The sequence below is a fragment of the Benincasa hispida genome, chromosome 7 (assembly GCF_027475165.1).
Source record: "Benincasa hispida cultivar pf3 chromosome 7, pf3_genome.v1.1, whole genome shotgun sequence".
NCBI classification, from domain to species: Eukaryota; Viridiplantae; Streptophyta; class Magnoliopsida; order Cucurbitales; family Cucurbitaceae; genus Benincasa; species Benincasa hispida.
The window spans coordinates 47,398,110-47,424,519 of record NC_143484.1 but is presented as its reverse complement, the minus strand read 5'-3'; the positions used below and the strand labels follow the sequence as shown (position 1 = coordinate 47,424,519).

The 26,410-nt window shown below is 33.2% G+C and overlaps 1 protein-coding gene across 2 annotated transcripts in view; it reads right to left on the bottom strand.

Annotated features, from left to right (window-relative positions):
• Window positions 1-2,802: 2,802 nt before the first annotated feature.
• The window catches only part of LOC120081265 (plant/protein (DUF810)), a 64,235-nt gene continuing 40,627 nt past the window's right edge, over window positions 2,803-26,410 (bottom strand). For both annotated transcript variants that reach the window (XM_039035992.2, XM_039035993.2), the window contains exons 13-27: window positions 24,342-24,416; window positions 23,798-23,878; window positions 22,200-22,382; window positions 21,931-22,086; window positions 19,373-19,465; window positions 16,770-16,841; window positions 7,505-7,622; window positions 5,883-6,061; window positions 5,701-5,767; window positions 4,773-4,880; window positions 4,588-4,694; window positions 4,254-4,331; window positions 3,975-4,070; window positions 3,702-3,797; window positions 2,803-3,167 (exon numbers count right to left, since the gene is read on the bottom strand). In XM_039035992.2, coding sequence (XP_038891920.1) covers window positions 2,994-3,167; window positions 3,702-3,797; window positions 3,975-4,070; window positions 4,254-4,331; window positions 4,588-4,694; window positions 4,773-4,880; window positions 5,701-5,767; window positions 5,883-6,061; window positions 7,505-7,622; window positions 16,770-16,841; window positions 19,373-19,465; window positions 21,931-22,086; window positions 22,200-22,382; window positions 23,798-23,878; window positions 24,342-24,416 — 1,683 coding nt within the window. In that variant the 3' untranslated portion in view covers window positions 2,803-2,993. The remainder of the gene's footprint in view (window positions 3,168-3,701; window positions 3,798-3,974; window positions 4,071-4,253; window positions 4,332-4,587; window positions 4,695-4,772; window positions 4,881-5,700; window positions 5,768-5,882; window positions 6,062-7,504; window positions 7,623-16,769; window positions 16,842-19,372; window positions 19,466-21,930; window positions 22,087-22,199; window positions 22,383-23,797; window positions 23,879-24,341; window positions 24,417-26,410) is intronic.

The following is a 26,410-nucleotide window of genomic DNA, read 5'->3' as shown; positions in this document are numbered from 1 at the left end:
TACGCAAGTTTGATATAATTATTAGTTTACAGTTTAAATTCATTTGATATTTTTTAATTTTTTTTCTTTTTTTTTAAACTCTTTCTACGTTAAATTATAAATTTAATTCATAAATTTAATTTTTTTTTTAAAAAATCACGATCTTACTAGAAACAACATTATGTTTGAATTCTATTAAAAATATAATTTAAATTTATAATAAATATATCCAGTAATTTTTTAAGGAACTAAATAGACACAAATCTCAATATTTATGCACTAAACTTGTAATTTAATTTAATTACTAAGACCCCTTTTGGTAACCATTTGGATTTTTATTTTTGTTTTTTAAATAAGTCTATTTAATCCACATTTCTTATTACGATTTGCGTATTTTTTAAATACAATGATTGAATTATTAGCTAAACTCCGAAAATAAAAATAACTTTTTTAGAACTACTTTTTAATTCTCAAAATTTGATTTGATTTCTTAAATCATTGTTAAAAAGTAAATAACAAAGAAAGAAATTTGGAAGTAGTAATACCCATATGCTTAATTTTCAAAAACAAAAATAAAAAGGTAAAATAGTTACCAAACGCGGCCTATTTTTTTTCAAATAAACTTCTAAATTATAAAGTTTCTAACTTTTCAATTTTCTGTTTAATAAGTCACATAATTTAATATCCAACTTTTAAGCTGCTAATCTTTTTATTTTGTATCAAATTTTCAATTTTAATTAATCGTTTAAAAATATTTTGATAAATTAATGTCACCATCCAAAGAATAGTAATATCCCAAAAATTGAAATACAATGAAGCACAATCGTCTAGTTATATATTAATTCTATGGTTTTTCTAAAAACATTTGTACCCTCACCTCATGTAAAATGAATACATAATTCTTCTTAAAATGACCTAAAGATTTGTATGTAAAAAAGTACATAACTGTTTCTTAAATCAGTAAACGTAATACTTTTTGCCTTGGAATGTTTTTAGAAGTGATCGTAAAATAATATATAATTACGCAACATACCAGAATGAACATAGTTCAATTGATAAAAAAAAAAAATAGAAAAGAGAAATATACAAAAAATAGAAAAACTAACTCAAAACCCTACTACCACCACTACTACTATAATAATTATTATTATTGCCAATAGGCATCTCTCTATTATTAAAACTTGCTACTATTTCATTTTAGGGAAAAATATCTTTTTGATCCCGAGATTCTGTATTTAATTTTTATTTAGTCTCTAGGTTTTTAAAATGTTACACATTTAGTTTAAATTTTGAGTTTGGTTTAATTTAGTCCATAGATTTCAAAATGCTACAATTTTACCCTTGATATTTGAATTTTGCTTCAATTTAGTCCCTATGCTTCAAGCTTTACACTTTTAACCTCAACTTTTCACCAAATACTCACTTTTCATCTTTTGGAGTTAATCAATGTTAATAAATTAAAAATCGTTAAAAAATTATAATTAATTAAGTTTGACTATTTTTATCATTTTTAAAATTAAATTTAAAATTTCACTTCTAATTATATTTAATTAATAATTAAAAATTAAAGTCAATGATTGAAAGTAAATATTTCATAACAAATTGAGGTTAAAATGTAAAATCTTGAAGTCCAAGGACCAAATTGAAACAAAACTCAAATCTCAAAAGTAAAATTATAACATCTTGAAACTTAGAGACTAAATCGAAACAAAACTCAAAACTTTAAGATTAAATGTGCAACATTTTAAAACCTAGAGGCCAAATAAAAACTAGAGCCAAAACCTAAGAACCAAAAAGATATCATACCCTTTATTTCCATTAGCAAAAAGTGTTACTATATATTTTTTTTAGCTAATTTTCTGTCACATTCAATATTGGTTCAAATAATTCCTCAATTCCATCTAGATTTCAATTTCACATATCACAATTTTTCTTTCGTACAAGAAGATAGAGATTTGAATTGACAACCTTAAGATAAGGAGTGCATGTCAACTACAACTAAACTAAATTCAGTTTCAATATTAATACTATGATGGAAGAATTAATCTAAAACAAATTAGTTAAACTTGTCAACATGAGTATTGACCGAAAATAATAGACATTTACTCACTTTTGATGTTAGAAATTCAAACCTCGACCCCTACTAGTGAGTAGTAACAAGCGTGAAAAAAAAAAATAAAAATAACTTGGACCCTAAATTTCAAAACATTAATCTAGTCCTTGAATTTAGTTTCAATTTAACCCCTAGGTTTCAGCACAATTTTACTAGAGATTTAAATTATGTTTCAATTTCGAACCTAGATTTCAAAATTGACTTCTAACCTTGATTCTTCAATAAATATTTAATTTCGGTCATTAATGTCAATGTCTATTAATTAATTTAAAATAATTATAAAATAAAATTTTATTTTTAATTTTAATAGTAGAACATAATTATTTTATAAATAAATGGATAGTCATTTGAAAAATAGAAATTGAATATTTAATGAAAAATCAAAGTAAAAAATGTAAATATTGAAACATAGAGAATTAATTGAAAAAAAACTCAAATCTCAATGATAAAATTGTATCATTTTAAAACCTACGAACTACGTTGAAATGAAACCTAAAACTTAAGGACTAAATGTGTAATATTTTGAATGTTAGAACAAATAAAAATTAGATTCAAAATCTAGAGAATAAAAAAAGTTTCCCAAAAATTATTAAAGATATATGTTGAAATAAGTTCATTCAACTACTCCACAACCCTGGTTTCTTAAAACATAAAACATAATTTGAAATTTGAAAAAAAGAATATCCTTATTGGCAATATCAAACAATTCCTGGAACAAAATAGACCAAAATAAATATAAGCAAGAATATCAACTATTACAACATGAATATTATCGAAAAAAATAGATTAAAGAGAGAGCGAACTCCTTCCTAAGGGGAAAGGAAAAACACAATATTCATACAAAACTGAGTGAATAAACAAATTCTAAACATCATTTAAAAAAGGGCAAGGTAATAATAATTTACGCAGAGGACGATGGAATCTTGTACTGTTTCTTGAGAAATTGGGAGGCTTCAGAATCATTCCTGTGACACAGTATTCTCAACAAAGTTTTGGAATCTGCTCCTGCTTTGTGTCTGCCGCTCTGGATGTGTCCCCCACTAGCACTTCTCAAATCCTCAATTAATTCTCTGGTCTGCAAAACAAGAAGGGTTCATTGCGCTTATGCACTTTGAGGAACATTGCATAACAATTGCTGTTGAATGGTGAAAGTAGCTAAAAATAACCCTACTTTTTTCATTTAATTTCCTGAGATTTAGAAGCGTTCTTTTAAAAAAAAAAAAAAAAAAAAAAAAAAAACATATGTCCGAGTAGATATAGAAAAGCTAATTTATAAAGAAAAATACCCCTAAATTTTGAAGTACGCCTATACCTTCAAAAGTACGTTTGTACTTCCAAATGTTGCAAAGAAAAGAAAAGAAAAGACAAATAGATCAACATTGAATAATAACTAATAAGATGATGAAAAGTTCTAAACCATAGCGCTTTTATTTGAGATGGTAAGAAGAACATCCATAGCTTGCTTCAACGTTTCTTTCACTAAAAATTAGAACTTTTTTCAACCAAAAAAAATGGTGTGCAAGCTTGAATGCGGTGCCTTGGGTCTAGGCGCATTTAAAACACTGCTTGGAACCATCATATACAAATGCAGAACAGAGAAAAAACTAACCTCATAACCATGCAACTTTATTACATCCCGTACATGTGCTACCAGATTTTCAACCACCCCTCGTGGAAGACCATCTCCTCCAGAAATGAAAAATTCCTAGGAATCGATAAGAGATTAGTCTTTTAATATAAAAAACATTACGTTCAAGAAAACAAAGGCAACTCAACGTTTTCGTGAGGATTCTTGACCCTAAGAATTTCAAACATTTTAAAATTCCAACATCCCCAAACTGAACTTTTATCAAGTCCTGAAAAGACTAAGAATTATAAGTACCTTTAAGACCTCTAAATCTTCTTCTAATAGTTTTGAATCACTCATACTAAACACTCGTGATGGTCCCCCATCTAGTATCACTCGAAGAAGGCCATCCTGAAAATTTAAACCAATATAGTTAAAAATAAGAAAATAAGTGGTAATCCAAAAAAAATAGTGGCGAAGACTCAAAGGCGAGAGGGAGTCAGGAAAATAGCAATAGCTGGAGCCTTTGATTTATCCTTCCAGAAAACAAAACCAAAATAAATGTTTCCTTAGTACAAGGGAGAAGAGATTGACCAGTGATGCTTGAAGGAGGCTCGTCACAATGCGATCTCTAAGTGGCTCAACGATAATATCGCAGAGTTTACTTAGTTCCTGCACAATGACCACAAATGTGAGAACTAAGAATCTGGAGTACCAACCACATCTCCATTATCTAAAATGTCACACGGACATCCAAATGGGTGAAAACTCATAATTTATGGATACTATAAACTTTTCAGGGTTCAAGGTAAGCTATATATTAGTGAAAGAATTCAAGAAATCTTGAAGATTGTATGAACAAACATTTCACCTTAGGTTGACAAAACAAAACTATCATTATACATGAAGATAGTAAGCAGACTCCTACCGTGTCAAGGGGTTCAATTAGGGCTTCCAACCTAGAATGAAAAACAGTAGGGTTATAAAGACCGTCGATGAATGGCTCCCTCAAATCCCAGAAGACAATTTTTGTTCCTGAAAATAGCAGACTTTTGAGTTTTCCGAAAAATTTGTTCATGCAAATCGACAAAGATGAAATCCTTCAAACCTTACCAGTAAACTCACAAATGCGGTCAGTAGCAATATTTATGTCCTTCCGGCTTCCATCAAAAGATTCCTTTTTCTTGGCGCCACTTTTTGACTCCTCTCCCATTGATTTTTCTACCAGAATAATCAATATTCACAAATTATTAGGGTAGGATAAAGCAGGTTTATTATTGTACAATGCAGTTCTGAAAATGACAAATTCGAAAGTATATAGATATCATGAGATTCAAAAGTGACTCTGATATTGATGAAATACACAGCAAAGCTAGAATGCATATGTACTCCCCCGAATGCAAACTGTATAGTTCAATTTTCAGAAGTAAATGAGGAACCATCCAAGTGAATTCTGAAGTTATATAAATGGGGATTTCAATTTTTTTTTTTTGGTCATAAAAATTTCCAAAAGTTCATAAACATAATAAGAGTTGATTCACTTGGGAAAGGGCCTTATTTTTCTCTCAAAGGATGCAATTTACATATACGAATTACGGAATCTGGAATCCGCTCATTCATTGTTTTTGCATTGTCCGTATGCTCAATTGTCTAGGATCAATTTTTTCAAAATTTGTCTGGGTGAAATTTTGGTTGTAAAATACTAAATGGGCATGCATTGTGGAAGTCTGAAATTTCGTCTTCATTTTAATTACTCAGCAGAAGTAGGACATACCCAAGAATTTATTAAACGATGCAAATTTTCAATTTCACTTCTGGGCTTACAATTTAAAACACTTTTGATACATTGCATAAGGAAAAAATTTCAGTTAGTTTTAACTGGTTGAAAGAATTCATCATCCTCTTATAGCTAAATTATTTTCTATTAATACCGTTTCCACCATCTTGGAGGAAAACATATCACACATTTAGCACAAGATTTAAAGATATAAGAGCAATAAATATATATTTAAGAAATAATAATGAAGGTATATATCCGTACGATTTTTTTTGCTTGTCCAACGATCCCAGATACTGTCCTCCAATTTGTTCAGCTGGCTAATTGCATACTGTGTGAATGGCCACAAACAATAATATCATTACAACTTCAGGACTAGGAAACAAACGAATGAAACAAGTCTACACGAAAAGCAAGGTTGACATTAGATAACAACTGAAACTCACATATAATGTATTCAACTGAACGCATAGTGTTGGTGTAGTCAACACATTAATTTCAGTAGATCTTCTTTCATCAGACATCTTGGAGTCAAATTTTTCCTTCTTCACAAAAGCTTTTATTCCAGCTTCTTTTTTGTATCGTGTGAGAATTGGAGGAGGCGGAATGAGATCCTCCTTGCTTGCTGCATGACCAAATTAGATAGATCCTAAGCTAATTTTAAAGCAAAACCACGAAAAGAGAAAGATGTGAAGTGCTCAGATATAATAATATAATGAGTAGGGTGATAGGAAAAGGAAAACCATTCACATGAGAGATTTGGAGACTTCCTAATAAAAATTGCAACCTAGAACAAAATAAAGAATGGTAGAGAGAAACAAAATCATTAATAAAAACAGTTACATTGTCAACTGTGACAACGAGGATGAGGCCGTGATCCTTGGGTAAGCACTATTCTTCACTATTTTATGGAATTTTTGGCTTGAAAGAGATAGGAGAATAAGTAGAGATTTTGAGGTCTTAGGGGAGGCTCATTTCAATCCCTCGTATTTGGCATTAACATAATTGTTCATTTTAGGGAAAAATCAATTTACGTCTCTAAACTTTGAAGATTTTATCAATTAAAACTTCAAACTAATAATGGTTCAAATTAACCCCAAACTTCGGTGAGTAATCAATTTAGACTATTGGTTAGTGACTTATAGCTATTTTCATTCTATTCTATTTAAATTGGACATTTAAAAAAAATTCAAAGAATAAAAACATCCAAATAAAATTATTCTTCTCCCAAAATAGCAAAAGCAAATTATATACACATAATTCTTTTGAAATAAGTAGAGAAAAATAGAGGAAGATAAGAAGATGAAAATCATTTAAATTAATGAAAAACAGATTATCCACATAATTCGTTAGAAATAAGTAGAGAAAATCACTTAAATTAATGAAAAACAGATTATACGCATAATTCTTTTGAAATAAGTAGAGGAAAATAGAGGAAGACGAGAAGATGAAAATCACTTAAAAGTCTTCTTCCCGTTTCTAAAAAAAAAATAGCGAAAAACCACTACTATAAATTTTTCATTCTCGCACTCCCCTCTAATTTACATCAATACTTGCATTTTAAGTGTTATCCATGTGTAAAAATTATGCATTGACAGTTTATGAAAGTTTATGATTAAAATTGACACAATTATTAGTTTGGGTTTTAATCGACACAACCTTAGGGGCATAAATTGATTATTTTTAATTCTTGCACTTCCCTCTAATTTAAGTCAATCTTTGCACTTTTAAAAGTCTTATCCACGTGTAAAAGCTATCCATTAATAGTTTTTAAAATAAATTTTAATAGATGATCCAAATTAATTTACTCATGAAAGTTTAGGATTAAAATTGACAAAAATATTAATTTGGAGTTTTAATGGACACAACCCTAGGGGTATATTGATTTTTTTCCTTTTCTACTTTTCAATAATCCATTGTTTGTTTATTTAACCCGGGGGGTATAAATTGTGTGTATTTTTTTGTACACCCTTTTTACTTTCAGAGAAACAAGGTCTCTTATTGAAGAAGAAAATGGAATAAAAAAGTGAGTGACTGATTAAATCAAAACTGTGAATGCAACGCATACCTAAGTTCTCGATCACACGATTGGCATACACCTGAAATGCATTGTCGATTCCACGAAGCAAGCAATTAAGTTCAGTCAGCCTCATTGGGACTTGGAGGGCAAAAAATTGATCCACAGTCTGCACCAAAACGGCCAAACATGTTTGATGTTTATAAGAAAATCGAGTTTGATAGGCACATACCCACGTGGGCACATCTGCACACACATTTAAGACCACCTCAATAATTCAAAACATAAGCACAAAATTTCTAAGAGCTTCCGATAAAATGCAACAAAAAGCTGCAAAAAGATTTGTTCTTTTTATCCTTTTTATCACAGAGCATTATTCTCTTTTCATTTTTTTAACAAAATGTTTCATGTTCTTTTCTGGAAAAAATGCAATAAAAAACTGCAAAAAGATCAAACATAGTGAAACTATCCTTCCAAAAATCTTGTTTATCCACAAAATACATTGGTTTCTTTGGATGAAAGCTCCACAAGAGTGCTTTGACCTCTTTATAACATAACAATGGAACTTATGATGTAACCTAAGGAGCTTTCACGAGTAATCCTCCAAGAATCAAGCTTGTGAATCTTTTATTAGAATAATAATATGGCTTGTACAAGAGGGGGAAGACGCTTATTTATAGAGTTTATTATAAGCAGGGGTAAAAGAGGAATTAACCTAGAATATTAGCCAATTAGCCCTGTTCTTCCTTCATCACCTTAAATTTTCAGCCTAGGACCAAAGAACAAAGAAGAATGATATCTAACCTCGTACGAAGCAAGTTTTAACCCCTGGAACACATAGCCATAAAAAACTCAAGATGAAGAACGCTAACAAAAAGCTATTAATCTTGATAAGTTCAAAATGGTCTTCCCAATCAAGAAAGTTATCTACAAAGATAATTTGATCTTTCCAATCCAAGTTTAAATCTCGTTTTGGTCCCTAAACTTTCAATATTAATTCCTTTTTGGTCCCCAAACATTTCAAAATGCCCATTTTCATTCATAAACTTTCAAGTTGTTCGATAGTCCATCAAATTTAAAAGAGTAATCATTTTGTTCCTTACTGATATTTTGATTTTAACAATTAATAAACTACAAATATACTAACATGTTAACTAAGGGTGAGCAAAGAAATAAAAAAAATCGAACTGAACGACCGAAATCGGCCAAATTGAGGTCGGTCGACCAATTCTGAAGAGTGGTTAGTCGGCGGTCAGTTTGCTTTCCAACAAACCGAGCAGTCGATTGGGTGGTTCGGCAAAAAAGAGCATTCTGACTGAATCCAATTGGTAGTTATGACAAAATGATTATATATTAAATTTAGTATAATATAATATATGTATATATAAAAATCAAAAGATGTTCATAGTGAGAGGTGAAGTTCAACTGGCAAAATAATTATTTAAAAAAAAAAAGAAATTATTGTAAATGACAAAAATGCTGAAAAAATTTACAAATACTGGCAAATTATCACAGTCTATCTGCAATAGACCACGATAAACTAGACACAGATAATAGTCTATCGCAGATAGACTGTGAAACTTTGCAATATTTGTAAATATTTTGGCTCATTTTCCTAGATTTGAAAACAACCCTTTAAAAAAACTATTTAGGTCATAGGTAATTATTACTTATCCAAATTAAATAAACTTATTTTCTTTTTTACCTTTTTTTTTCCCTCTTTCATTTTCTTTCTCACCTTGTCTGATACCTCTCTTCCTTCTTTCCCTCATGCTTCCTTCACTCTCTTCTTTTACTTTTCATCTTTCAAGATTTCCTTTTTGGAGTGAAGTACTTATTAAAATCGTAGACTCCGACCAATAGCTCCATGGCAACAGTTCCCTTTTCCTTCTTCCTTTCTTCTATTTTCTTCTCTCTCTAGTTTTTTATTTATCTCTCCAAATCAAAGTTTTTCTTCTCTTTGCCGAAGCCCAAAGCCACATCAAATAAAATGTCTTCATCTCAACGACTACGACAAAGCTTCCTTTTGATAACCACCCGACGTCTTCGCCCATCATAAAAACGCCAATAACCAACCGACGAAAACTAACTTGTTGATGGGCGGCAACGGTTTTTGCCAAAACCGATGCTACTCGATCGATGATCACTCCTAATGTTAACATGAAGTTTGTTTCTATTCTTAAAAAACAACACATCAATATGAGCATATATTTAGACCACATAGGTTAAAACTGGAGCATTGGATAAGTGAATTTTGAGTGGGAAAATAATATAACAATGATCAAAAGTTATTTTTAGAAGTTCTTTCTTTTTTCTTTTTTCTTTTTTTTTAATGAAACATTTCACTGATAAATGAAATAAAGGGGAGACCTCAAACACCAAAAGGTGATTACATAAGAGAGCGTCAACTATTGGCAAAAAAGATGAGTTGAAATGAGTAAAAATGTGCTTTGTTTTGCACCAAAAAAACACCATAGATAACCAATTCCATATAACGATTAAAAGGAAAAAAAGAGACATGTTCCTTTCGCCCCATAAACTCCAAAAAAAGCACGTAGGAAAGCCAACCAAACGGTCTTCTTAGTTCCATCAAAAGAATGACCCACCAATAAAGTAGCCAAAGCACCAGTAAGATTATATCGAAAATATAAATCCCAAGCACAGGAACATGTAACCTACACATAAGTTGCAATGGCGCCCAACCACTGAGTAAGACGATAGAGCCTTGGATACAAAGTAGAAAGAAGACCACAACTAAGTCAAAAGTCATACCAAAAAGAAGTAGTAGCAACATATTAGATATTATAATTAAATTTACCTTCACTCATAAGCTTAAGCTTTTGGGGTCAATTGATGATTTAAGATGGTATCAAAGCATGTGGTCTAGGAAGGTTATGTATTCAAGCCCCTGCAGTGTTGTTTCCTCTCAATTAATATTGATTTCCACTTTTTGGGCCTTCTTCATATTTCAAAACCACAAGTGAGGATGAGTGTTAGATGTTTCCTCCCCAATTAATACTATTTCCACTTGTTTGACTCTTCTTCATATTTCTTCAAGCCCACAAATGAGGGGAGCGTTAGATGATATAATTAAATCTGCCTTTACCCATCAATATAAGCTTTTAGGTTAATTGATGATTTAAGATGGTATCAGAGCAAGTGGTCCAAGGAGGTCATGTGTTCAAGCCCCTACAATATTATTTTCCCCCCATTTAATATTGATTTTTACTTGTTGGGTCTTCTTTATATGACAAGCCCACAAGTGAGGGAGAATGTTAGATGACGTTGTTTCCTCCCCAATTAGTACTATTTCCACTTGTTTGGCTCTTCACATTTCAAGCCCACAAGTGAGGAAGAGTGTTAGATGATATAATTAAATCTGCCTTTACTCATCAACTTAAGCTTTTGGATCAATTAGTGATTTAAGATGGTATCAGAATAGGTGGTCCAGGAAGGTCCTGTGTTCAAGCCCCTACAATATTATTTCCTCCTCATCTAATATTGATTTCCACTTGTTGGGTCTTCTTCATATTTCAAGCCTACGAGTGAGGGGAAATGTTAGTGTTATATAATTAAATTTGTCCTTACACACTAGCTTAAGCTTTTGGCTCAATCAGTGATTTAAGATTAGGGATGTACATGGGTTCGACTGGGTTGGGTTATCGGGTTATTTATTTTTCTTTTCGTATTTAATACATTTTTTATTAACCTAAAATACTTAAATTTGTCTACAACACATACTAATAACTAAATTTCATAAAACTCAAATGTTAAATATCAAAATCCGAAATATCTATTACAAACTTCAAGCAAACATCATAAAAATATATATAAATTATAATATTTTAAAGTTAAATATATACATTTTTTTTCATAATAATAAAAATTTGAGTTAGATTTGGTCAATCCAAATTTTCAAAAGTGTAACCTAAACCCAACCTAACCCAAAAAAAAAATAATAATAATAAATAATTCAACCCAACCCAAAATTAAAACTAACCCAACTCAACCCTTATAATTTGGGTTGGGCAGTCCGGGTTGTTCGAGTTGTCGGTTATTTGAACACTTCTATTTAAGATGGTATCAAAGAAGATTGGATCAGAATGTCCTGGGTTCAAACCCCTCTAATGTTGTTTCCTGCCCATTAAATATTAATTCCACATGTTTGGCTCTTTTTCATACTCCAAGCTCACAAGTGAGAGAGAGTGTTAGATATTATAATTAAATTTACCTACACCCATAAGCTTAAGCAAAGTCAATTGGTGATTTAAACAACCATCACTAATCCGATGACGGATACAAGCAGCAATTAAACCAATAAACTAACAAATAAACCTCCAGGGGGTTTTAGATGAAGCATGAGGAGTAGGCCAAATACAATCGATGGGATAATACTTAGCCACAATGATAGATCTTCGTAACGCATCATGTTGAGTTAGGAACCGCCAAGTCCATTTAGCAAGAGGGGTATAATTCTGATGCTTAAAGTTTCCAATACCAAGACCACCAGATAGCTTTGGACGCTGAGATATCTTCCAATTCACATTGTGCATACCACTATCACCAATGAGAACTTTCTTAAAAGAAATCAAGAACCAGTTTGCCAAGACAATTAATGACAAAAGAGGGATCCTGAATAGAGATAATAATATGTAGGGAGATTAGAAAGAGTAGCCTGGATGAGCTTGTGCCACCTTTCAAAATATATGCATACTTCCAATTATGAAGTTTATGTTGAAATCTCTCCACCACCGGCCACCAAAAACTAATTGGTTGATAATCTGAGACTGATTTAGAATCCACTTTCTTAGGAATCAAACAGGTACATATCTTGTTCAACTCAACATTAATAGTTCCATTAGGGCTAGGAGATTTGCTTGTTCCAAGAGAGGAGATAGCCATATAAACCTCCTCTTTAGTAAAAGGACGCTCCAGGTTAGTCGCTTGAGAGGAGGTTATGGTACTCCAATCAAGATAACCTGTCGCTTGAGAGGAGGCTATGAGACTCCAATCAAGATTGGTTGGGAGAAAACGTTGATTGCCATCTTTAGTAAAATGAGAATAAAATGCCAAAAATTCAGCCTCAATGTCCAAACCTGTCAATAAACTAGTGTCATTCCTAGAAAGAATTTAAGTAATCGAACTTTTACAATGGCGAGCAACGACAATTCTATGAAAAAAAACAGGTATTTTCATCTCCCTCGAGAAGCCATTTGTACTTACATCTTTGTTGTCAATGGATATGATCTTGAACAGTCAAGTTCTCAATTTATTCTCCAAGCAAGCAATGCCAAGCTATCTAATCGTCATTAAGAGGAGAGGGCCTCTGTCTTCCAAATGATCCTATTGTGTTAACTGAGTCACAAGGGAGGGAAGGGTGAATGCTTCACTGCACTGTGCAGAGTTCCATTCTCGAATAATAGATTTCAACCCTTGTAATTTCATCATAAAACCATGACCAACCAATCAGTAATAAGGTGTAGGTTCCACCAATCCTCCACAAAAGTACGGAAACAAGGAACTTTAAGCCACGAGTTTTCAAATCTAAAGGGACAAGGACCCCAAGCAATACTTTTCGTAGATAGGGCCAAAGGAAAGTGGTCACAAGTGGTTCGATCCAGTCGTTTAAGAGAAGCAAGCCCCAATTTCTAGAGACAATTCTCTGTGAGAAGCAAACAATCCAGGAGTGACAAATACTGAATAGGACCAAAGCTAGATCATGTAAAGCATCTATTCGTCAATGGAATATCACATAATTGATAATTGTATGGATACTGGTTTTTTTTTTTTTTTTTTTTTTTTAAACAGAAACAAGACTTTTTCATTGAAATAATGAAATGAGTCTAATGCTCAAAATACAAGGTACAAGATACAAAATAAAGCCAAACATTAGAAATTACAAGAACAAAACCAAAGCAATACAATAACAGAACTGAAAGGCTAATCCATCTAGAATAAAAGAGGCTTTGCTAATCAAAGAGACCACAATTAATAAAATATGCAACCGGAGAGACATCCAACAAAGTATTGAACTAGAATCTTCAAAAGAAATGAAACTTTGGGAATTTAAAATTGTTGAATGTGAACTCAAAGCATGAAAAGCTGGTCTGTAACACATACTACAGCCTTACTAGAAGCTAAAACTGCAGAGAAAAAAAAAGAACTTCTGAAATAGCCAAAACCCAAAACTTCAAAAGTACGCAGAGAAGTCTTGCACATTCCAAAACAAAGGTCATACGAAGGATCTTCATAAAACAGAAACCGAAGAAGATAAAGTAGCAATTTTTTTGTTAAAAATAGACACTAAAACTTCAAGCTGAGCAAAGAAAACTCTAATCTTTTACACAAAAGAATATCTCAATCCAAAAAAATTTTCCATTTAATAAATCCTTTAAAATCTTCAGAGATTCCTTTACAAAGAAACCTGAGGTTGTCTTTCTCCTCTCCATCCGCTAAGTTAACAGACTTTCAGGTTTTTATCTCTTGGGATAAAGTTGCATACAAAAACTTAGCTTTAGGAGATTGATGAGATGTTTTCCCAAGAACCAGACCACATTTTTCAATTAGAGAAGAGAACTTAGGAGGAGTTTTGAGAAGGTGGTACTGAAGAGATCACTTCACAAGGCTTTTGAACAGATTTTCCTTTCGGCAGACTTAGGAAAAGTGCTACAACTTCTTCCCCTAGAACGTCTTTAGATTGTACATCTTCAGGCATGGAATTAAATACCAAAATATCAGGTTCATTATCACTGCTTACACTTACAGAAGAGTTCATCTGATTCATCATGAGACTCAGAAGATTTTGGAGGAGAGAACCTTGGCACCTCCTTAATGAATGTCACCCCTGAATCCGAGAAGGCAATAATAGATCTAGAAAGAACTTGAGAAGAATGGGAACTTGATGAACTAGAACTTGCCTTTCTTGAAGCCAATGAAGGAATTTGCAGTCAAACACACCTTTTCTTCTAGAACATCTGGATTCACTTCGTGTTCTTTAAATTGATTGACCATAGCCTTGGCACATTTGAATCGTTCATCCTATCTAAAACAACTGGTAATGGCCCATTGATTTTCGGAGAGAGATTGTCCAATAAATGCTCAGACTCCAAAATGTCTGATCTTCAAACTTCAAATTGACTGGCTATAGGTGCTGAATCTTTTTTTCCTTTTTCCCGAGAGTAATGAAGTGGGAGAGCTGGAAAATGGCTGGCTGAAGTTGAAATGTTTTCATCAGTAAAGCCTGCATAGCTGTCTTTTGATGATTTATGAAGGCCCTTGTGTTTTCTTTGACTCTTAGACGTGCAAAGGAGAGGTGAAGTCCTCTATCAGTTTGGTTTGAAAGATGAAGGGAGCCACCACATGAATCACCTATGTGCTTGAAGATACCTTCTATCTAAAGCATTGGGGCGATTATGGACATCGATCCATCCTCCATATGAGGCAACCATTTGTTGTTTAAAAGATAAAGGAGAAGCAGGTGGGAGGAACCTGCAGCAAGGCTTTAATTTTCTGCTGGTCAATTGTTACCCAATCAGTATTGTTGCAGAGGGTTTGAGAGGTTTTTGGGTTATAAACCTGCAGCAAGTATTTATCATCAGAAATAGGGTTAATGGTGCAACGCATTGAGCGGGATGATTGAATTGCTTCACAAATAGATGCCCATGAATCATTTAGCTTATAGCGATCGGCTATCACCATTGCTTCCCAATCGAATTGTGGATGATTAAGTGCTGGAAACATGGTTGGGCTGTCACAAATTGGCGGGGCTGTGACCTTGTTTAGTAGTGGAGGCTGGATGGGTTGAACAACAGTCCTATATGTTTGTGGTTTTTCTATCCAAGATCTAAGCCTAAATTGGAAGCATTTCATTTTTTCAGCACACTAGTTTCTGTTGTCTTGCTGTTTTTTATTGCTTTCTTTTGTATTGGAGTTTTTTTTTTTTTTTGGTATTAGTTTGCTAAAAGTGTTTTGTTCCAGTTGTATCATGGGAGTTATAATGTTGGGTTGGAGTGTTACATTGGTCTATGGGTTGTTTTTTATTCTTTCGTTTCTATATATGATGAGAGTGCTAAGGGGTGTCAACATAATTGAGATGTCTGGGTGCACTCCCTCATCTATAGGATCTAGTGTTCAATGTATCTCTCTTTTGTACCTTGAGCATTAGTCTCATTTCATTATTTCAATGAAGAGGTTTGTTTCCTTTTTCAAAAGAAAAGAAGAGAACCATCCCAACTTGTTTTCCATAGACGGAATGAGAATGTTGGTATGGCAACCGGAGTGTTCCAGGAGAGTGAGCTCAACAGAGTATCCATTCTTGTTGTTGTGTTTTCAAGCCAAAGGGTGTCTCTTTCATCATTCAACTTCCTACAGAACTTATGGTTACATAGGTCTTTGAAAAGGGAATTGAAACATGAAGCAAGCCATTCAAGGATCTTCCATGAAACGAAAATGGAGTGGGCACTGGATCATTTGTTTGGTTAATTTGAAATGTTTCCCCTGGTTGGAGCAATCGAAGAAAGGGAAAAAGGCTTCCAATCAATATGAATTGACTGGGTGATGGCAGAGGAGAAGGTGGTTGGCGGCAGAGGGGGCATGGTGGTCGGAGCTAATTATGGAAAGGTGGAGGGAGAGAGGAGAGAACATTTTCATTGAGAGAGGAGAGAGCATTTTTATTGAAGTTCAAGTAGGCATTACATAAGTTCTAGGTCCAATATGAATATTTTTTTCAAGTTCAAGGATTAAAAAATATTTTTTTCAACTTCAAGGATTAAAACATACACCTCAAAAGTTAAAAGTACAAAATAGACATTTCAAAAGCTAATGGTTAGATAAGTATAATGGGTTTTAGAAAACGAAATAAAGAGATCACAGAGATTTAATCTGTGAGAGTTTTACTAAAGTATAATATGTGTCAGACAACGAATCAAAATTCTTTCTGAACTATATATCTTTTAATGATAGTGGACTATCTATAGCTCTACAAAAGTGTAATAAAATAAATAAATAATTAATTAGTTATTTAAAAAAAAGATACTCAACAAAAGTAACGGATACCAATAATACAACCAGTAATACAACTTTAAGACAAAGTCGCATCCTTGCATAAACGAACTTAATCATCAATTTCATCGTGTCCCTTTGTTTATACAATGCCCGCAGATTTTACCAAAGCACAAAAAATGTAGGCCAGTGTCCACACCCTCAGAAAGAATCACAAGAATGTAATAGGAATCGCTAATATAATAAAGTAGTTTCAAGTGAACAATCAGAATCGGGAAGAAGTGTCATAAAGAACATAAAAGAGTAATTACCATACCTCCTCAACAATTCTATAGACTTCAACAATTGAACTTCCATGACGCTGCTGGGGTGATATTGGGTTCCATCGCTGTTGGAACAGGTGATAGAATATGCATCTTACTATTAAGACATTGAAGAGTTGGATAGTAGAAGAGAAGGAAAAAGATAATCAATAATAAAAAGCAAGCTGTTGGGAAAGAATATAAAATAAACTTATTGAAACCACAAAGATGACATGAGACATCTTTGACTTCTTAACCCTTCTTTTCTATAATGTTTAAAGCACAAGTGGCAATTAATTTTACAGGTCAAAATATCCTTACACGGAAAATTTAGTTCTTCAACATTAAACCTAATTTAATGATTTAGTAAAAATAATTTTTTTAAAAAAATTCCACTTTAGGCCCTCGGTGTCTTTCAAATAAATAAATAAATACTTGTCCCCACCTTTTCTTCTTCCTATTCATTGGTTCAAAAAGCCCAGAAAAGTTCCATAAACAGTATTTTTGCATTTGAACCTAAAAAACTCGATATTTTGGAGAATGGGATTTCTTCTCCTTGATGGTCCATTTTTATAGGTTAGCCTAAAATTTGGCGGATATTTTGGTCATATACTAGCAGCATGTTTAGTTATGTGTCATTTTCAGAAGGGAAGGTTGACAACATTTTTTAGCATACGTTATTTATAAAGATAGGGTTACAAACAAGAAAACTATATAAATTCAGTTTACTTTATTACTAAAATTACTGTGCGCGCAGAACTTGAAAATAAAAGTAAAAAATTATTGCCATGTCAGCTAGCTTAAAATATTAATATATATAAGTATTAAGAAGATAATTTACCTTTTTTTTCCTGTAGCTAATAAACAGCAGAGGCAAGGTTCAATATAACAATTTTTCAAAACCTCAGAATAAAAATATCACATTCTGAAACCTAGGACTAAAGTGAAATTTGATCCAAACTTCAGTGACAAAAGGTACTTCCTAATTATATAATTACTATTTTGAATGTTTACGTTTAGAAATTGGAACTACAGGTATTTATAGGTTTAGACACGGTAAATAGGCTTAGTAACATAATATTGATTGTCCCAAACTCAACCAAAAGTCTAATTTGTCATATATATATATATTCATTATTCTGACTGTTCACACCCAAGTGAAAATAGGCATGATAACATTGTTTTTATTGATTTACTGTGGCCAACTGGCATAACTAACCACTGGAATCACATGAGTACTCCAAAAGATATTACAAAAAAGTGATTGATATAACAGCAAGCGAAACCATACATCAGACATGGGGAAAACCCGATCACTGACTATGACACAGAAAAAGTTCCAAAAAAGCAACTGTGTTTCCTTTTATGGGGCAGTACAAACCAACCACCTATCCAAAGGGAAACACAACTCAACATAATTTTCACCCTGATCAAACAAAATCATACTTTTTTTTTTAAACAGAAACAAGTCTCTTCATTGATATAATGAAATGAGACTATTGCTCGAAGTACAATAATGATATACTATGAACAAAATAAATTGGGAGAACATTAGATGCACCCAGGAATCTCAACTAGGTTGACACCCCCTTGGCATCCTCATCATATCCAAAAGAGCTAATGCAAACTACAGTACAGTACAAATGCAAAACTAATCTGGAAAAATAAAAGCGTGTCAATTTAAACGAAACCATAATTACTTTCTATAGGGAACACGGATAAGAAATCCTTACCAAATTCTTTTATAGGAAACTATTTTATTGATGATATGGAATCAACACAAAAAGGGTGAAAATCCCACCCAAATAAGTTATAAAAAGCTTCTCCAATTGGTTATAAGGGAAGTAAAGCTATAGTTACTGAAAGAAAAAATTTTGCACTAAGAGATCAGTGAGGACTGCCATTTTTTTTTTTTTTTTTGATAAGATACAACTTCATTTTATTGATGAATGAAATATCCAAAGAGTTACAAAAGGGGCCCATAAATGGATGGCTGCCGTTGTTTTCTCAAACAACTTGACAAATTCTGTACTTTCTCTTTCCATGGGATTTCCTTTTAAAAACACATCCATCTGATAAAAGAAATTGAGGGATAAAGAGAGAAGAATTCTCCAATAAACAAAATCACAAATCCAACAGCGTTTAATCTTTGAATTGATACAAATAACAAGATGGCTATCTCGTGAGATTAGTCGAGGTGCGTGTAAGCTGGCCCCAACACTCACAGATATCCAAAAAAAAAAACCCAACCAGATGGCTTTGCAGTATTTTAATATAAAACTTCCAATTTCATTTTCAAGATTTTTTTCTTCCATGCCTGAGACTGTATGCCACTTGTACAAACCTCTACGTCAAAACTCATGACCAAAAAAGTAATCGAGATCAAGTGAAAACAGTCAGGAGCTGATTTATAGAATAATCTTCAAATATTAATCTTAGTTTATTTGATACTTCTCCAGATACAATACAAAACTATATTTGAATATTTATGCAACTGCCCACTTCTTTCTTAAATTTATATAACCAATATTATTCCAACTCCCAAGTCCTGGATGAATGGTAGAAGAGAGAAACATAGATTTAGGAAGTTTACAGAGAAAATAAGTTATGTACTTGCCTCTAGTTGAATAGCTCTTTCCACCCATCCTAAGATCCGTCCAAGTTGTGAGTTGACCCACCGCAGCACCAATGTTCCAGATATAGATTCAATCTAAAAGAGTTATGTAGGTCGATGAGAACAGAGGAACGATATTCATGGGCAGAACCAAGTACTGGGAGACAATAGCAATTTTAAGATTTTATAACTATATATATGTATATACACACACACATATATATAGAAATATCTATATATCTATATGTATGCATGCATGCATGTAAATAATATATAATATTGATTTACAAAGTTTCTGAAAGAATTTGGGGTTGAGTTTTGCTTCCTAAAGAAGATTGATAATTGGATCTTGGAGATGCTTGATGGAAGATTTGTTGGTGGTAGAGGAAATCCCATTTGTGTATAAAAATAAAAACTATATTTAATAGACCTATCTCCTCAGAAAAGTTGACTCGAGAGCAACAAGAGGATTTTTAGAGGGTGGAGTTCTGTGATGGCCTTTTATTTTTTATTATTTTTTTTATATCTGTGAGTATTTGGACAGCTCCGTACCTTGACTAATCTAATAGGACAGCCCACCTGACCTTACAACATTTGGATATCAAGGAAACCCGTAGGATATTAAATCCTAGGTAGGTGGCCACCATAGATTGAACTCATGACCCTTTATCCCTTTGGCCTTTTTTTTTATGTTCCCATTACCACTATGTCAACCCATGATGATTGGTCCTTTGTTTCTGATTGTGAATAGTTGGAGCCTTTCCGTGTTTGTTTTAGGCTGATTTTTGTATTGCCAGGTTGTGTATCCTTTTATTCTTTACGGAAGTATTCTATTTCATTATGTATTTTATTCTTTACGGAAGTATTCTATTTCATTATATATATACATACATATACATATTCACACGCACGAAAACATATAAGCATAATCAGATTATACTTGAGGACTGAAGCTCATCGAGAGAAAATTTCACTTCATCATAAATAAATAAAATAGCACTCCCAAATTGAATGCACATTACCATACTCCGTAATGCATCTATTATCCAAAAGAAAGCAATGTCAAAGGTTTCACGTCCTGTTTATGTGGTGGGCCTCAATAAAACATCGGTAGAAGATCTTTTTCTAATAAAATTATAATAAAACCCTACAATTGAAATTAATAGTGAAAGTAGTGGAGTTACAAAACAATTTTTGTTGAACACTCCAATGTGGCCGGTGGACTGTATAAGATCACATAAAAGCTCTTAAGAATTTGTCTTATCTGTGAAACATTGGGAACAGATTTTTTCTTGCCAATTTTGATAAAGTTGATAGGAGTTCAGTTCACTGCTAATGATCCCTTCAATCCCCAACTAATAAGTAATAAGAACAATTGATATCTAATTGATGGGCAACACCATACCATGATTCAATAGCAAGCGTTGAAATCTTTTTAGAAAATGAAGTATTAAATTTAAATTTCCCTACTTATAAACCAAGAACCCACATCTTATTATTAACATTGCCTCACCATTAAGAAGCACAGACACAGATATAGATACGATACGATACGGCGATATGCTAATTTCTAAAAAACTAAGATACGGATACGTTGAAGATACGTATTATATATATATATAATGTCTAATTAATTGCCATAATATATATTTTAAGTTAGATTATAATAGATTCAAGAAGAGAGTGAAAACTTGAAAAAAATCCAGTAACGTCGAGTGATTGTTGAGTGACTAGAGTAGACGGTGCGAAAGAAGTAGAAGATGAAGATTGAATAATGAAGTTGAGGATGAAGGAGGTGTGAATCATGATTTAAATAGTGAGAGAGAATGGAAGAATGATTATTTAATTACGTTTCGGGTTTTTTTTTTATTTTTTTATGTTTTATCATTTTTAATTTATTTTGTTTTGGATTGCTCAATTTAAGTGGACTTTTATGTTTGGAAGTAATTTTAAAATGGTTGAAATCACTTTTGTCATTTTCAAAATCACCGTGAAACATGCTTAATTCTTCAAAATTAATTTTGATGATATGAAAATTGCATTTAAAAGTGTAAAATTGGAAATTAAATTAATTTTGAGTAATTAAAATTGTGTTTTCGAGTGATTTTAAAAATGAAAAAAAATGATTTTTGATGATTTTTAAAATCACTCCTAAATATGTACTAAAATAAAATGGGTTGTAGGTTGGGTTTTTTAAATGGTTGGGCTTAAATTTGAAACAAAAAATTGACCCACGTATCCTCTTCACGTATCTAGAAGCAGATACGCGTATCTGAAAATTAAAAATAAAAATAAAAAAAATCAGATATTTCAAATCACGTATCTAGACGTATCCGTATCATATCCGTGTCTGATACTGATTCTTTGCACAATTAGAAGTATCTGTGCTTTCTAGCCTCAACATATCTTATATCTATAATCTTTTCTCCCGAGGCAGAAATTGTGCCCTTTGATTATTTCGAAAGAAATTTTACCCACTTACAAAGGAATGGAAAAGAGATATTTTTTCTTTACAACACAAAGGAAAATGCTAGGCAGATCGCGACTAGATGATGTCTAACCTGGTATAGAGCAAGTTTTCTGATGTGAATCTCAGCACCCAATTCTTCACATGCGGATGTGATAAGGGTTAATATATACTCCTCAAGGCTATTGGCTGCCGGAAACACAGAGACAACATCCTCGGTCAGATGTTCAACTCCATCAAGGAAGGGCTTCTACAGGTTTCCAATGAACTTTAGATTTCAGAAGAATACCCCACTGCTCTATGGATTAAAGAGACAGAAATTATGAATGTAACTTGCATTCCCAACAATGGCTACTAGCTTACCAGTTTGTGACCATAAAGTTTATGGAGAAGTGATGCTGAAACGATAGTTGCTTGAGCATCCCTTTGAGATAAGATTGGTATGAAAAGAGATGAATCCCTCTTTAGAAGCTTTTTTGTTTCTTCAGCAAGCAACGCTAGAGAATGTTCATGATTTGTCTCAGATTTATCCACACAATTCAAAACCTGCAGGACAGAACAACTAGTAGTACCACAAATAACATTCAATGCAGGGAAATGAAGTTTGTCAAAAGTTTGCAACTTTTTTTAAAAAAAGGAAACTAGTCGCTTCATTGAAATATTTTTTTTTTAATAAAAACAACTTTCATTGAGAAAATATTAAAAAAAAAAATACACGGACAAACAAAAAACCAATCCCCCAGAAAAAGGGACTCCAACTATACAAAATAATGTCCAAGGGACAATTACAAAAAGTCTTCGAAATCGAACCCCAATGAGAAACATGGAAACGGACAAGAGACCAAATTGAAATAATGAATTGAGACTAATGCTCAAATAATAAGCCAAAGGATCAGCAAATGCACTCGGACATCTCAACTAGGTTGACACCCCCTTAGAACTCTCATCATATCCAAAACAATAAAACAAGTTATAGATGGTTGAGTAGTTAATCTCAAATTATTAACCAAAAACTTGCAAACGTCCTGATAAGCTTTTACTAAAAGAGATGGGGGAAGATATGAACTTCTACTCATGTGATAAAGTATATGTGGGTGATGGAAAAGAGTGAAATAACTCTCTTGATTCTGTTGACCAACTGGAATCCTTTGTGTATCTCAATGGCTATTTGTACATCTTTTTCTTCTCTTTGGAATAGTAACAAATTTCATCGATGAATAAAATAAAAGGAACTTAAGAGGCTCCCAACACTTAAAAGTGAATTACAAGAAAGCTCGCCAATTGAAGATCATAGGAGAAAGACTGATCTCTAAAAGGGTGTTTACGCTTACACCAATAAAGGCATGAAATACAATCAAATTCAAAAAAACAATCAAAGGTTGCGAAAGTATTCCTGGAGATTTGCGCATTCCTCTCACACACCAAAGATACCAGTGACTATTTGTTATCTCTCCTCTTGATGAAACTCAGTTTCTTTTCATCATGATGATTTTGAGATCAGGCCAGGATGTTTACTTCTTTCTAGTGCTCTCTTCACGTTGGCTATCATAATTATATTTTGAAAATCATATTTATGCTCATGCATAATGAATTTGTTAGTTTCCCATCAACGGCAGGTGATTATGTAGATCTTTTAGGCATAGTTGTGTAAATTGCTCTGTATAGAATTCCTGACTTGTAATCAGTTATTAAATTCTATAACATTTTGCCGGTGTGTTCCTTTCAATTCCCTTCCCAGAGTCCAAACTTTATTTGGTAAGAAAGGACAAAGTGAAAACCTATTGCACTCCAAGTTGAAGTCTAGGGGCGCAATGCTACAAGTTAATTCATATTATTCTAACCTTTTCAAAAATATTAGTTCACAAGCCAGAAGTCAACAAATCATACCACAATCTCCATAACATACGTCCATCCATCACCCATCAGCCAGAAAATAAAGCACAAATAATGTTTTCACTTACCCTGGAGAATGCATTCTTAAGGGATGATGATATGTAGAATTCAATCTGCTCTTTATCTGTTCTCGACATTGATTTTGCTGCCTGTAATGTGTATAAGAAATAAAATTTTAACATTTCATACATCTGAAGCACGGGAAAAAGAAATAGAAATGGGAAAATAAATTCAGTGGATGAATATTGTCAAAGAAGGCATTATTAACATCTGGACAACTTTTTTTTCTTTTTTCATGTGAGACTACAAGTCATGCCATACTTATTTTAGAAGGGTAAAAATGGAACTGTAGGATTAAAGTCGGTTAAGAAGAAGATAGAACTTCAAAATGTAAGTGCCGCGAGTACTGGGTGAACATCATTTTCGGGAAGTTTCTGTTGGATAAAAGTATCATCTCAAAGACAGCAATTCCTCTAGGTTCAAGAGCTTACTTGTAGCAGAGGATAGTTCCTAAATTAAATAATATACTACAGTTTTTTAGCCTGTGTGAGAGAAGAACCCATCACTGAAAATATTTGGAGCGTCCACCTCCTAATAAAAACATTGACGTACAGTTTCAGATTCTTCCAAAAGCAGCCTCCTGGCAAGCATTGCAACGGTGACAATATTCCCCATCTTTCTTGGATCCTGCAAGGTGCATAAGAAATATTACAATATTGGATACCAATCTATAGATGTTGCACAACAGAACTTAATATTTAGTGTTAAATGATATATAATTAAAATTATCTTTATCCACCAGCTTAAGCTTTTAGGTCAATCGGTGATTTAAGATTTTATTTTATTCTCATTACAATTCTTTCCTTTTATGTAATGAGCCTATCTCCTATATAAGAAGGCCATGTATCTTACCATCGAATTATTGGAATAAAAAACTATTCTACTCCATTCAAATATTCTAGATGGTATCAAAGTCAGGTTGGTTCAAGATGTCCTATGTTCAAACCCCTGTAATGTTTCCTCCCCAATTTATATTGACTTCCACTTGTTGGGTCATTTTTCATATTTCGAACTCACAAGTGAGGGGGACTATTAGATGATATATAATTTGTCTTTACCCACTAACTTAAGCTTTTGGGTCAACCAGTGATTTAAGATTTTGAAATATTGAAAACAATAAGGAAAAAAGAGAGAGAAACTAAGGCATACATGAAAAGAATCTGACACCTACACATTACGAAAAGCAAAACAGACATGCCAAAGGAGGAAGAAGAGAAGTAGGGAGAGAAAGAGAGAGATTGATTACTACTCAACCTTGAAAAACACCCCAAACGTGCACACTCCAAGAAAAAAAATTGTAAAAGAAACATTTCATTGATAAATGAAATCAAGGGAGAATCTCAAGCACCAAAAGATGATTACAAAAGAAAGCATCTTTATTGGACTAAGAAAGATAAGCTATAATGAATGAAAGGGTGTTTAATTTTGCACCAAGAAAAAGCAGCAGACAGAACCAACTTCATAAAACTATTTGAGGAAAAAGTGTCCTGGAAAAGCCTTCGATTTCTTTCACCCCACAAACTCCAAAAAAAAATCTCAGTAGAGCCAACCAAATTGTCTTCTTAGAACCACCAAAAGGATGACCCACTAATAAAGAAGCCGGAATATCATAAATGTTATTTGGGCAAGTGAAGGACCAACCAAAGGCCTGCAAACCAACATCCCAAAAGCTAGTAGCAAAGGGACAGTGCAAGAACAAATGAGCAGGAGATTCAGCGTGTCGGTGACACATGTGACACCAAGAAGGAGAAATAGCTACGACATACGATACTGCAGACAATCAACAGTATTAATGGCACCCAAGTTAAGTTCCGAAATAAAGATCTTAATCTTTTTAGGATAATGATCTTTCCAGATCACAAAGTAAAAATCCAACAAAATAGGATCCACCGTGCCCACCAAATCAGTCACAAGGGATTTAACTATGTCGAAAAACAGCTTGTAACCATAGGGGTATTTTAGTAATTGTATGTACCCTAGGGCTTCCCACTAGTCTATTTATTTGGCCTATTCTCTTGTACTTTGTGTATCAGAATTAATAATAAAAATCAGTGTCTATCGTGGTTTTTCACCCTGTACTAGGGTTTCCACGTAACTGTGTTGTTATTCTCTTCCCTACTCTTTTATTTTTAACATGGTATCAGAGCCCGACGACGAAACCCTAGCCGTTATGGGAGAGAATCAAGCACAGTCATCTTCTGCTGTTGGAACTTCGATTTTTGACATGAAGACAGCTATTCGAGCAGTCGTAAAAGATTGTTTTCAAGCAACCTTGCCAGAGTTACTTTTGGTCATCCAACAGCAGTCAACGGAGAGCCGCCGTCCGTGGGAGCAGCCGCATCAGACAGATCTAATCGGTCCAGGTTACAGGGTGCTGCCTTCCGTGCCGTTGGAGTTCGCCGCGAGTCACAGACGTCCGCCCCAGTTGTAGTCGCGCCAGTCTGCCGGTACGCTTCAGGTCCGATCGACCTCCAAAGGTCTGCCTCGAACGCGAACGCGACTGGTCTACTTCCGCCAGCGAACGCGAACCCGACCGGACGATTCCAGATGACCACCAGACGAGCGAGTCCAAACGGGTCTTCGACGGATGGACAGGTATGTTTTCGGTCAATTCAAACCGT